The sequence below is a fragment of the Zootoca vivipara genome, chromosome 2, assembly GCF_963506605.1.
Source record: "Zootoca vivipara chromosome 2, rZooViv1.1, whole genome shotgun sequence".
In the NCBI taxonomy this organism is placed as follows: domain Eukaryota; kingdom Metazoa; phylum Chordata; class Lepidosauria; order Squamata; family Lacertidae; genus Zootoca; species Zootoca vivipara.
Genome location: NC_083277.1, coordinates 3,541,984 through 3,556,073, shown reverse-complemented (window position 1 = coordinate 3,556,073; position 14,090 = coordinate 3,541,984). Strand labels below are relative to the sequence as shown.

General features: G+C 43.2%; 1 protein-coding gene across 4 annotated transcripts in view; it reads left to right on the top strand.

The window, feature by feature from the left end:
* Positions 1-14,090, top strand: part of LOC118081506 (zinc finger protein 345-like) — a 52,473-nt gene that overhangs the window by 17,630 nt on the left and 20,753 nt on the right. The window contains exons 3-5 of one of the 4 annotated variants that reach the window (XM_060269076.1): positions 6,593-6,766; positions 7,411-7,584; positions 11,327-13,424. In XM_060269076.1, the coding sequence (XP_060125059.1) occupies positions 6,593-6,766; positions 7,411-7,584; positions 11,327-13,035 (2,057 nt within the window). In that variant the 3' untranslated portion in view covers positions 13,036-13,424. Of the gene's footprint in view, positions 1-4,022; positions 4,291-6,592; positions 6,767-7,410; positions 7,585-11,326; positions 13,425-14,090 lie in introns of those variants that run through there. The other 3 variants (XM_060269079.1, XM_060269072.1, XM_060269083.1) reach the window with 3 other exon arrangements.

Sequence of the window (14,090 nt, the reverse complement as noted above, 5' to 3'; positions counted from 1 at the left end):
AATACCTCCAATGAAGGAGAGTCCGCTCCCTTCTGAGGAAGTTCCTTTTCACTGCTGGCTCTTACTATCGGAAAATTCTTCCTCATCTTTATGAGAAATCTCCTTTTCTGTTGCTTGAATCACCTCTTCAGATTCCTTCATGACCTTGAGAAGGACTTCTGTAAGTCTGAGAATATCCAGGGGATTGGACCATGCTCTATATTTGGTGGGAAACCCATAGAAAGGAGTCCGATATAGGGCCTAAGTCATCTAGGCATTGGTCAGATTGTCATAATTACACACATGCTTATCTGTTTGGATGGAAGTGATTCTTATTCCAGGGGAAGTGGTGACTGTGAGATGACAGGTGCTCTTGCCAATATTGTCCAAACGTCAAGTAAAACTTTGACACAGCAGACCAAGAGTTTACCCGCTGAGGTAGATGTATTGGGAGGTTAGGTTTAGGGCTGTGTGGTATTGCTTTATTGTATGTGGGATCCCTATAAAGGGAACTTCTTCCTGTAGGTGAGAAGTTACCATCAGTTGAATGCAACATTTAAGTTAGATTTTTAAAAATGGATTTGCAGAACGAAACTCAGTTTGAAAGGGAGTTATTAGGCTCCAGGGTTAAAATGTTTTCTAAAATGTATAAGCTCTTACTTGGGTGGGATACAAAGAATGAAATGATGAAATCATCAATGATAAGCTGGGCCAGAAATGTAGGACACAATATTGACTTTGCTTTAAAGTTTATGGGAACAGCTGTGGAAAGTAAATTTAAGGTTTACAGCTCTCTACATGCTAAAGGAAAACTTCATGAAGATGATGCAGAGGAGGTCAACCAAGATGATCAAGGGTCTGAAACTAAGCCTTATGAGGAGTGCTTGAAGGAACTGGGGGGGGGGGTTAAATCTATTTTTTTGGAATGCTTCGGTTTTCGAACAGACTTCCAGAATCGAATAAGTTTGAGAACCAAGGTACCATTGTAGTCAGTTTCTTCAGTCAGTCCTAACTGACTATATAACCACAATGGGTTACCTTACAGTTTTTGTGTGAACGTAAATAAAGATCCTTGGAGATTCAGGCAGAAGTTGAACAAACAAGAAATATTTATTTTACAGAACAAAGTTGAAAAAAGCAAAGGATGTGTCAGGAGATAATGTTCTTTCAGGAAACAGTTACCTTAATAATAAATTGTACTAAATTTAGTGTATGTTACAGGCTTCAAAACTAGGAAGTAAACGCACAGCTTCTTGTAAACTTCTGTTGCTTCTTTTAAGTTATTCCTCTTTGATGTTACAGGTGTCTAGAGAGGATGGCCAATGCTGAACTTATTTCGAGTTATTTCACTTCTGCTCCTTAACTTAGCTGTTGCAGCTTAATATTTTGATTCTTAATCAAGGTGGTACTTTCTGTCAGTTTCCATGCTCCTGCTATTCTGGCAGACCAGGGGGTCACCACACGCTTCATAAGTGGTTTGGGATTCTTCTCTTTCTAGAAGATCTTTCCCTTCCTGACTGAAATGAGACCCAAGTAGACAGTATCCTCACAGCTTCTCCTTCTCCTTGCTTCCAGCCTTCCAGTTCACTCCTGTTGTGGCAAGGCTACCTGAAGAAAGCATATTACTGTACCTGTACCTCACAATCTGGTGCCTTATTCCTGAAACTAACTGTATGCTTCAAATTAGTGTCTTGTTCAAAAAGGCAATAATCACTGTGCCTAACTGCTGCATTAACAGAAAGCATATATTTAGCCGAGAAAACATACTGAGAGAACATATATCTTTAGCTGTGTTCACAGTCTGCAAAGGAAGGCATCCATCACTTAGTCGCAAGATGTTTGGCAAAAATGATGTGCAAGTTGAAGTTGGGTGCTTTCCACACAGGATGTCTGATAAAGATAAGGGGCTTTTTGCCTTGCCTGCCAAAAGGGGATTTTTGGCTTTGACTGTGTATGAGGCCAAAATAGGGTAAGAGTATGCTGTGCCTTGGCAGAAAAAAATCAGAAGTAATCCTAAAAGGCTATAGGAAGGGTGATGTCCAAGCTTATTGGTTTAATTTTGCTGCAATATATGAATATGCATTTCTGATGTTGTATGCTGAAAAGGTATATACTGTAAACTCTGGGCACTGTTGCCCTGGGTCCAGACTTCGGGAGAAGACTCCTCTTGGCCTGTTGCTGTTAGGAATAAACTGACTTTCTATTTCTTCAACTGCTGCATCTGTGATCCTTGAGAGGCCTCATACCTTAGGGTCCCAGGTATCCCAGCAACACTGTCTGAATACTCTCACAAGACATTAGTCTTTCTAAGCTCAGAGACCCTTTTCTCTAGCTTTGGATAATTTCCTCAGAGTGAATTTCATACACAGACGAGAACCAACCCTCCTTCCTCCTTCCTCTCCCACAAAACTTTCCCTCCGCTCTCTCAGAAACTGCTCATTTTATTTTCCCTCAAAGTGCTGGCTCCACCCCCTGTTTTGGTAGCCAATCAGAGAAAGGCTCCAGCCCTCTCATGGAATTCTAAGGCACTGCACCCCCTGACTCTGGTCCAGCTCAGCTGCCCATCACAGATAGCTTCTACAATTACAGTGGTACCTCTACTTACGAATTTAATGCGTTCCGAACGCACATTTGTAAGTCGAAAAAAAAAGGTAAGTCGAATCCCATAGGAATGCATTGGGAGAAAAAATTCGTAAGTAGAAGCAACCCTATCTAAAAATTCGTAAGTAGAAAAAATCCTATCTAAACCACATCCAAGATGGCGGGCAGAGCTCCATTCGTAAGTAGAAACATTCGTAAGTAGAGTTATTCGTAAGTAGAGGTACCAACCAACCCTCCTTTCTCCTTCCTCTCCCACAAAACTATCCTTCCACTCTCTCAGAAACTGCTCATTTCATTTTCCCTCCAAAAGTGCTGGCTCCACCCCCTGTCTTAGTAGCCAATCAGAGAGAGGCTCCAGCCCTCATGGAATTCTGAGGCACTGGCTCTTGTCCAGCTCAGCTGCCCATCACAGATAGCTTCTACAATGACTAATTACACACCATCAAGAAACCTTGGCTGTTTTGACGGTTGATTCAAAGCAGCTAAGAAAGCTCTAGCTAAGACAATTAAGACATTAGAATCCATCAGAGGAACCCACGGTGCTACATAACAAGAAAGCTGAAAATACGAAACCCTTGGGACTAGCTAATGGAACAGAGGGAAGACAAATGCTGGGAGCTGGTGGCCCAGGGTTAATTTTTAAGACAGATCATCCGAGGAAGCCTGAATGGCAACCAGTCTCCTGTAATGAGATGAAAACCATCATTTCTTGCCTGAAATCAAATGCCTGAAATCAAACACAGCATCCCCATGAGGTCATGGAATGGTGGATAGAATAAAAGGTGGGGAAGGGGGGGGGAAGAAAATAGGTAAAACAGATTACAGAAGCAAAACACTGTAGGTCTTAAGATGGACTAATCCTAGCCTATCCACTAACGATATAGTATTTCAAGCACATTAATGAGCAGCACAGGGAATGGTCAGTTTCCCAGTGGTATGGAAGATGCAGTTATGGACCCCATGGCGAGGGTCAGTGGGGACAAATCTGCTTGGGCAACTGTCTTGCACACACACCCAGTGATGGAGCTTCATGCTCTGGGGCCGGAGAGCAGGCAGGGGTGGCGCTGGTGTGCGTCTTGGGGGCATGACATGTCACCTGTGGGGCGTGATGCCCAGCGCAAGCGGAGCAGCAGCATTTTCAGGTTGTAGAGTATTTTCTACAGAGCGGTTACATTTGGTGTGAGAGAAATCAAGGCCTTCAGCCACATCCCTCACCAAATGACTCAGAGACTTCTCTCCCCCTCCCTCTCCCCCTCCCTTTCACATTCCTCAACCCCTTTCACAATTGTCCCTCAGCCCTAATTTTTCCACACCATCCTTTAGAACAGTTCTATGACCTAAGAGATGCAGAAAAGCACCTTCATTGGTCACCTTCCAGAATGCAAGGGAGGTGCATCCCCACCCTGAAACATGTGCTTGGGAGTGGGGGGGGCCTTGATGCAGAGTCCATGGCAGCCCCTAGAGCGCAGGCGCAGAAGCAGGAAACCGGCAGGCCGGGAGAGGGAGGGGCTGTCTCGGTGCCCTCGGCTTGCCAAGGGTTAAAAGGAGCAGAGCTGGATTCCTAGAGAGGACAGGAAGTGGAGGGGGGAGGGCAAGGTCCTCCAGAGCAGAAGCCCTCCCCTTCCCAGTCCCTTTCTGCAAACAAAGAGGAGGCTGCTTTCTTCTCTCTGCTTTGCAAAAAAACTTCCTCGGTGCCCCTCGTGGAATCTGGTGAGTCTCTTCTATCTTCCCCCTTAGGGCGCAACTGGGAGAAGGGGGTCCCAGGGCTGCAAGGGAGGAGGGAAGGGCCACCCCCCCGTTCAGCTCATGCATTGGGGGGGTGAGAGACCCCCAAGTCAGGGACAGGGAGCAGAGGGTCCTGCCCCCAATTCCTCTCTGCCAAGCCGGGGGGGAGGGGCTGAGTGTCTAGCAGGTCTGCAACTCTGTTCTTCCTTTGGACGGAGATGCTGCCTTCCTTTTTGGGGAGGAGTCTTTGGGGCAACAAAAACAGGGCATGGAAATAAGCCCCCTCCAAGTGTGGAGTGTGGAGATACACCCCCCTCCAAGTGTGGAGACTGGATGGGAGACCCTCTCCCACCACCTACCCAACTACAATTCCCAGATTTCCCTGGCAAGAAGTCTGGATTGGTGACCACTCTGGGAATTGCAGTCTTTGGGCAGCAGGACTGAAGGGGTCTCCTGGCAACTCTCAGCGTCCTGAACCAATTCTGGTTCCCAGGATTCTTGGGAGGAGTCACTAGGGCCAGGTGAGATCTGGTTCCCAACCTTGTGATGGATCAGCAGCTAAACATCTGCCCCCTCCCCACTGAGCATGTGCCACTCTCTTGAGCAATCCAGTCTTGCTCAGCTAAATATTTTTAGGAAGACCCACGCCCCTCCTGCCCTGGCAAGGCACTGGGGTGAAGCTGCCACCGCCATCAGCATCCTGTGTGAAGAATAATAATAATAATATTTAAAGGTAAAGGGACCCTTGACCATTAGGTACAGTCGTGACCGACTCTGGGTTTGCGGCGCTCATCTCGCATTATTGGCCGAGGGAGCTGGTGTACAGCTTCCAGGTCATGTGGCCAGCATGACAAAGCCGCTTCTGGGGAACCAGAGCAGTGCACGGAAACATCGTTTACCTTCCCGCTTGGAGCGGTACCTATTTATCTACTTGCACTTTGACATGCTTTCAAACTGCTAGGTTGGCAGGAGCAGAGACCGTGCAACGGGAGCTCACCCCATCACAGGGATTCAAACCGCCGACCTTCTGATTGGCAAGCCCTAGGCTCAGTGCTTTAACTCACAGCGTCACGCGTGTCCCATATAATAATATTTATCTGCCACCACTTTGACTGGGTTTCCCCAGACACTCAGGGCGGCTTCCAGCACATATAAAAACATAATAAAACATTAAATATTAAAACCTTCCCGATACAGGGCTGCCTTCAGATGTCTCCTAAAAGTTATGTGGTTCTTTAGTTCCTTGACATCTGATGGGAGGGTGTTCCACAGGGAGGGCGTCACTACCAAGAAAGCCCTCTGCCTGCTTTCCTGTAACTTCTCTTCTGGCAGTGAGGGAACCGCCAGAAGGCCCTCGGAGCTGGACCTCAGTGTCCGGGCTGAATGATGGGGTTGAATACATTCCTTCGGGTATACTTGGCCGAGGCCTTTTAGGGCTTTAAAGGTCAGCACCAACACTTTGAAGTGTGCTCAGAAACATACTGGGAACCAACATAGATCCTTTAGGATCGGTCTTACATGGTCCCAACAGCCACTCCCAGCCACCAGTCTAGACTCCGCATTCTGCAGAACACTAAGGGAATGACACAGAAGTTGCTGCAGACCAAAGTCAGAAAAGCTTTGATTGCTACAAATGGTATAAGGAAACATGATAAGGAACTAAGGGGGAAGATGGTGTTGACCTGGAGTGGTTATAAAAATTATGGTCTCTCCCTGAGAGCCACGGGCCCTCCTCCGAAGAGAGCTTCTCTAAAGAAAGCACAAGCAAAATCACTCAATTTTACGTGAATAAGGAAAATGAGGAGGTGGCTAAGAAACAGCAGGAGCCAGAATATTACCAACCTTATACGGTCTCTCAGCAGCTATAATGATGAGCGGAAAGAGGTTTTGGGCCCAGCCAGCTCAACTGCTAAGTCATCTCTTGCATTGAGACGTGGGGGCACTACATGTAATAGCTACTCGGCTATTTTCTGCCCATGCTCTGGGGTTGCAGATTTCAGGCTTGGGGACAGAATGCTGGCTGGTTTTTGCACCAAGTTCTGCCCATAAGCCCCACTGAGTTCAATGTGATCTACTCTCAAGTCACTTCTGTGCAGAAAGTGCCAGCCTTACGAAGTGGGGGTGAGGCGCAAACAGATGATATTGGAATCACTGGAGATGTTTAAAATGGGGTTTCTGTTGGGAAGGGGCTGCCCCATTTGTGCTTCTCCAGGAGCAGGGCAATATCTAGGGCAGGAGAATCCCTGCAGGGCGTCTGAGGCTCCCTTTGCTTCTTCCTCTCTCCCAGGACCCTGCAGCCTGTTGTGGCTTCTCAACTCCTCAGGAAGGATGAAAGAGACTGATCCTGCAAACATAGCGAGGACGGAAGGGGGAAGATGGACAGTTGACCTGGTCAGGTTGCCTCCTGCATCCCTCCTCACAGCCTCTGAGCCTTCCCTCCCAGGGACCTCCAAGAGATCTGGTGAGTTCCAGGGGAGTGGATATGTTTTTTAACAAAAAAGACAGTTTTTTAAAATTAAAAATAACAATTTATTGTTTGCTGACAGGAAGCAGTGCCTCAGAGGATACTTCCAAAAGCTGAGCGCCTCACTATGGTTGCCCAGAGGCTTATATACTTTATTTCTGGCTGACATACATGAAGCATTACATATTCATTAGCTAATTGTTCAACAACATCCTTCCTCACTCCTTTTAAACTTAACTTCCCCTATTCTCACATAAGCTCTATTGTTCTGAACAAACTTTATTGGTTCTTCCAAGCAACATTCCACAGATAAGATAAGCGGAGCTTTACCGTCACTGGTTAGTACAAAGAGAATAGTCTTCTAGCAAATGTCCATGGCAATGGAGAGGGGAACAACATCCTGTTGTACGCAACAAACTGTTTCTCACAATATGGGTTTTCTCAGGTCACTACATGCCATCCTTTCAAAGTGGGGGTGAGGTGCAAACAGATGATAATGGAATCACTGGAGATGTTTAAAATGGGGTTTCTGTTGGGAAGGGGCTGCCCCATTTGTGCTTCTCTATGAGCAGGGCAGTCTGTAGGGCAGGAGAATCCCTGCAGGGCCTCTGAGGCTCCCTTTGCTTCTTCCTCTCTCCCAGGACCCTGCAGCTTGTTGTGGCTTCTCAACTCCTCAGGAAGGATGAAAGAGATGGATCCTGCAAAGGTAGCGAGGATGGAAGGGGGAAGATGGACGGTTGACTTGGTCAGGTTGTCTCCTGCATCCCTTCGCACAGCCTCTGAGCATTCCCTCTCAGGGACTTCCGAGAGATCAGGTGAGTTCCAGGGGAGTGGAGATGGGGACATGGATGCATGGGGCTGGAGACATAATGGGACTTGCTCAGCTTGGGGGTGGGAGGAAGCAGGCAGGCAGGCAGATGGAGATTGAGAAGGTGAGCACATTTTTGGGCTCCACCCACCCACCTGCCTGCTTGCGCCTTTGTCATCTGCAGGCAATTTGAGCTAGGAATAGATCACAGCTCCCTGGCCACCACGATGTATTGGCAGCTCAAAATGTCTAAAACCAGTACCGTGATTGAATGCTCTACTCATGTTAGACAACTTGTTAGACAACAATGTTAAAGGATCCTGGCACCGTCCGTACGGCGCTGGAGTGGCACCGACGGCAACCCGCTATGTACAGCACATGAGCGACAGCACTACATACGAGGCATGTGTCGTATGTAGTGATGCTGCACATGCGCGCTATATAGTGATGCCCCGCCCCCTGTGTGCATGTCATGTTTGCCGCTCCAGGTTTCTAAAACCAGTACCGTGATTGAATGCTCTACCAATGTCAGACAACTTACCGATCCATCGGGCAGCACTAGAAGCCATGACTCTTGAATCTGCTTTGCAGATTGAAAGCAGATGGGGCCTCGGTGTTTTGTCTTTTTTCTTTTCTTTTTCGAAAAACTTTTTATTTTCTTTTAAAAACAAGGATCATATAGGACTAATAAATGATACAAATATGTAGACTGAGTCCTCTCAGTCTTCTCATATGATTCTCAAAAATAGCAGAATAAATTCGCAGGAATATCTATAATAGTGTTTCTCAACCTTTTTTGGGCAATGGCACACTTGTTTCATGAAAAAAATCACGAGGCACACCACCATTAGAAAATGTTAAAAAAATTAACTCTGTGCCTATATTGACTATATATAAAGTAATTCTCCCACGGCACACCAGGCAACATCTCGCGGCACACTAGTGTGCCACGGAACAGTGGTTGAGAAACACTGATCTATAACATATTGTTAATCATTGGTGGTCAGTGTATGAGTTCTGAGTTCATGAATTGGTTTAAATTGGGGGTTGGGAAGGAGAGATAGGAGAGAGCAGAGTACATTCAACATCTCCTAGCCGAATGCTGAGTCAGGAGCTCTTGTGTGCTTAGAATAAGTGTGAGTCATAGTCATTTTTCCTCTACTGTTACCAATGAAGCAATACAGAGTTGGTCTCCTCATTATGGGAGACTTAAATGGAGTAACAAATCCGGAACTTGATAGAACAGCAAACAGAAAGAAAAAACAGAGAGAATAAATTACCAAAAAATTTCTTTGGAATGGTGGATAATTTAGATTTGATTTATTCGTGGAGGTACAGACACCCCATTCAAAAAGAATGTAGACTCGATGCAATATGGGTATTGAAGGACTTAAGAATAAGAATAGGCAAAGTAGAGATACAACCCAAGACAATAGCAGATCACAATCTGGTGACATTAATTTTAAATGAAAAGGATCAAGAAATTAATAAAAAATGGAAAATGAATGTTTTTCTATTAAGGAATGAAAAAGTATTACAAGGAGCACGTAACTTAATGAAGGACTATTTTGAATTAAATTGTAATGGAGAAGTAGATTTAAAAACAGTTTGGGAAGCTGGAAAAGCAGTGGTAAGGGGTTATTTTATTCAACAGAACTCGATCCTCAGAAAAGCAAGAGAAAATAAAAAAAAATAATTTGTTTTGAAGGGCAGAATATGGGAGCATAATTGATCAAGAGATGGAATATCATATCCAATATTGGAAATACAAAAATTTTGAAAGGGCAAATAAGCCAGGCAAGTTGTTAGCGTGGCAGCTAAAAAAATGGAAAAATGAGAGATTAATAATTAGATTAAGAGTAGAAGAAAAAATTATAGATAAACCAAAGGAAATTATGAAAGTTTTTGAAAAAAATTATACAGTATTGTACAAGAGAGAGAAAATTAGTAAACAGGATATAGATTAATTTATTTAAAAAATCATAAATTTCCAAAGATACCCATAGAGAAAATTAAATTATTGAATGAGGCATTTACTGAAACAGAAATAAAAAAAGTAACTCAAATAATGAAGATAGGGAAAGCGCCTGGGCCCGACGGAATCCCAATAGAGTATTATAAAAGCTTAGAAGAAATATTAATAACACCACTAAAAGATTTAATGAATGAAAAAAAGGAATTATGCCAGATACCTGGAAAGAAGCATTGATAACACTACTACCAAATCAAAATACTGATTTAGAATTACCAATCAATTATAGACCTATATCATTGTTAAATTGTGATTATAAAATTTAAGCAGGAGTATTAGCTGAGATATTCAATTTAATATTAGAAGATATAATCCATGGAAATCAGGCGGGATTTGTGAAAGGAAGACAAGTGAAGAACAACATAAGAAATATAATAAATATTTTTGAATGCTTAGAAAATGAGAGAGGGAAACAGGCTGCAATAATGTTAGTTGATGCTGAATTAAGAGAATATAATGAAATAAAATTACATCTGAATGTCTGGTTAGAGTATTTTCAAATTAAAGATTCCAAAAATATTTTAAAAATTTGCTTCGAAATTTCAAAAATGGATAATATATTATTAGAGGGGGGAAGGAAATATGTTAAAAATTATATAAATTGTTATTGAAATGGGAAACAAAAGATGAACAGATAAAATAAGTAATGATTAGATGGGCACAAGATTTGGGGGGAACGATTATGTTAGAAATATGGGGGAAATTATGGAAAAGGGATATAAATTTTACCCCAAATTATGATTTGAAAGAAAATGCTTAAAATGCGATATAGGTAGTATTTAACACCGGCAAAATTGGCAAAGATATATAAAGGCAGTAGTAATATTTGTTGGAGGTGCCATAGTGAAATTGGAACATTCATACACTTCTGGTGGCATTGCAAAGAAATCAAGAAATTTTGTGAAGAAATCTACAAAGAGCTGAAAAAAGTAGTTAATTACTCCTTCAGGAAGGACCCAGAGATATTTTTATTAGGAATGTTAAATGATGATATTAAAGAAAAAGACAGATGTATAATGATGTATGCAACTGCAACTGCTAGACTCCTAATTGTGAAGAATTGGAAAAGTAAGAGAGTACCAAGTAAGAATGATTGGCAAACCAAATTGATAATATATCAGAATCTGGCGAAGAAAATAGGGGAAATTAAGGGGTTATCTGATCAAAAAATAGACAAAGATTGGAAGATTTTAAAGTATTATATAATGTATTTTGTTTTTTTAAAAAAGCTGATCTTATAGCAGACTTATAGCAGGCCAGAAATAAATAAAAGGAAGGGAACAAATAGACATACAGGTATACACGAGAACTGAGAAATGTAAAGCTCAATACAGAAAAGGCTGGAAGTCAGCACAAGGTGGGGGTGTGGTGTGGTGGGAATTGGAATCTTTTCTTATATTTTATTTTATTATTGTTTGTCTTTATGTTCCTTTTGCTTGTTTTGCATTAGTTTTGTAATTTGAAAGGAAAATAAAATTTCAATTTTAAAAAAAGACTGACCATTGAGATGGAGTGGACTCCATGATTGAGCAAAACAAAATCTATCCCAGATAAAAGCCAAGCAACTCCAGCCAACAAAGGCAGTGAAAACTATAGTAAGGCGTCACATCTAAGTCTTTTCAGTTCGTCCTCTATCAAAAGCATTCATTAACATTGTTCAATACTCTGGCACTTCATTTCTTCCTGAGGCTCTAATTAGCTTCGGTCTTCATTGCAGATGGTGATGAATTGGAAGGGAAGAACAAGGGGGACCACAACAGAATCTACATAGAGGAGAAGTCAGATAAATATTCAGAGTGTGGAGAGAACATCCGTCAGAGCTCCCAATCCACCTCCCATCAAAGAAAGAGCTTAATTCGAAGGAATAGCCTCACTTCCCATCAAATAATTCATACTAGAAAGAAACCCTATCAGTGCTTTGAATGTGGGAAGAGCTTCAGTCGAAAGGACAGTCTCACTTTGCATCAAAGAGTTCATACCGGGGAGAAACCCTATCACTGCTTAGACTGTGGAAAGAGCTTCCGTGACAGGAACAAACTCATGACCCATAAAATAATTCATACAGGGGATAAACCGTATCAGTGCTTAGAATGTGGGATGAGCTTTCGTCTGAGTGGTGATCTCACTTCCCATCACAGAATTCATACAGGGGAGAAGCCCTATCAATGCTTGGAATGTGGAAATAGCTTCAGTCACAATAATAGTCTCACTGCCCATCGAAGAATTCATACAGGTGAACAACCCTATCAGTGCTTGGAATGTGGGAAGAGCTTTAGTCAAAGGAGCACTCTCAAGACCCATCAAAGAACTCATACAGGGGAGAAACCCTATCAGTGCTTGGAATGTGGGAAGAGCTTCAGTCACAGTACTAGTCTCACTGCCCATCGAAGAATTCATACAGGTGAACAACCCTATCAGTGCTTGGAATGTGGGAAGAGCTTTAGTCGCAGCCACCATCTGACATCACATCAAAGAATTCATACAGGGCAGAAACCCTATCAGTGCTTGGAATGTGGAAAGAGCTTTCATCAGAGTGCTCATCTCACTTCCCATCAAAGAATTCATACAGGGGAGAAACCGTATCACTGCTTGGAATGTGGGAAGAGCTTTCGTCTGAGTGGTGATCTCACTTCCCATCAAAAAATTCATACAGGGGAACAACCCTATCAGTGCTTGGACTGTGGAAAGAGCTTCAGTCACAGTAATAGTCTCACTGCCCATCGAAGAATTCATACAGGGGAACAACCCTATCAGTGCTTCGAATGTGGAAAAAGCTTCAGTCAAAGCGGCCATCTCACTTCTCATCGAAGAATTCATACAGAGGAGAAACCCTATCAGTGCTTCGAATGTGGAAAGAGCTTCAGTCGGAAGGATAGTCTCACTTTCCATCAAAGAATTCATAAAGGGGAAAAACCCTATCAGTGCTTCGAATGTGAAAAAAGCTTCAGTCGGACGGATAGTCTCACTTCCCATCAAAGAATTCATACAAAGGAGAAACCCTATCAGTGCTTCGAATGTGGAAAGCGCTTCAGTCACATCCAAAGCCTCACTTCCCATCGAAGAATTCATACAGGGGAGAAACCCTATCAGTGCTTCGAATGTGGAAAGAGCTTTCGTCTGGGTGGAGATCTCACTTCCCATCAAAGAATTCATACAGGGGAGAAACCCTATCAGTGCTTGGAATGTGGAAAGAGCTTCAGTCAGAAGAATAGTTTCACTTCTCATCAAATAATTCATACAGAGGAGAAACCCTATCATTGCTTGGAATGTGGAAAAGGCTTCAGTCAAAGGAGCAATCTCAAGACCCATCAAAGAATTCATACAGGGGAGAAACCCTATCAGTGCTTGGAATGTGGAAAGAGCTTCAGTCGGAAGGATAGTCTCACTTCCCATCAAAGAATTCATGCAAGAGCGAAAACGTCTTAGTGTTTGGAATGTGGGAGAAGATTCAGTCATGGCCCACCAAATACAGGGTTGAAAGCATATCAGCACATGGAATGTGTATAAAATTTCACTTACTAAAAAGTCAATTTAAGATTTCACAGCAGGGTGAATTATAGAATTATAAATTCAGAATCTAGTCCAACCCCCTCCAAAAATTTCATTTTAAGCATCCATGACAGATGGCCATCCAACGTCTTCTTGCAAAACCCCCAATGAACGTCCACTACTTTCTGATAGAGTTCCTTTTCACTGTCAGGTATTACTATTACAGATAAAATATTAAAAAAGACTTTGGAGAATACTTCCGGTGTGATGGCCTATGGCGTTTGACTGCTTTCCTAGGACACCGCACCCCAGTCGTGCAATTAAACAATGTGAATCTTGCTTGCTACAATGGAAGGCAGGGACAGGGGCTCTGGATGTTTAGCATTGCACGATTTGGAAACTCTCCAATGCCAACGCCATGAGCGGGAGCATTCCTGTTTTTTCAACAAAATTTGAATTTGGGCTTCGACAGGACTTTCATCGCTCTGCTACAGAATATGTGATGTGAACGTCTCATCTTTTTATACTTTCTACTGTTGGGCCAACACCCTCCCTCACTTGTCTGAATGGTGAGCAACTTAGCCTGTAGTAGCAGAGTACAGCAGAAGCAAACTGTCATTGGAACGCAGCATCAAGATTTTTTTACAAAAGAAAATAATAAGTCAACAGAACGGGGAGCTGACTCATGCACCCCTATACTTCAGCAAAAGCCAGGTGCAAGCACCAGAGGGGAGGAGGGCAACGCCTAGGGGGAAGAGGGAGGAGATACATAAATAGCTCCCGTTCTCACACAACAATATATGTTGCCCCGCGGAGGACCTTAAGGTCCACAAACAACAATATTCTGGAGATCCCAAGCCATAAGGTGGCTATATTGGCCTCAACTAGGGCCAGGGCCTTTTCAGTATTGGCTCCAACTTGGGGAAACGCTCTTTCACAGGAGAATGCTTTGAATGTGGGAAGAGCTTCAGTCGAAAGGACAGTCTCACTTC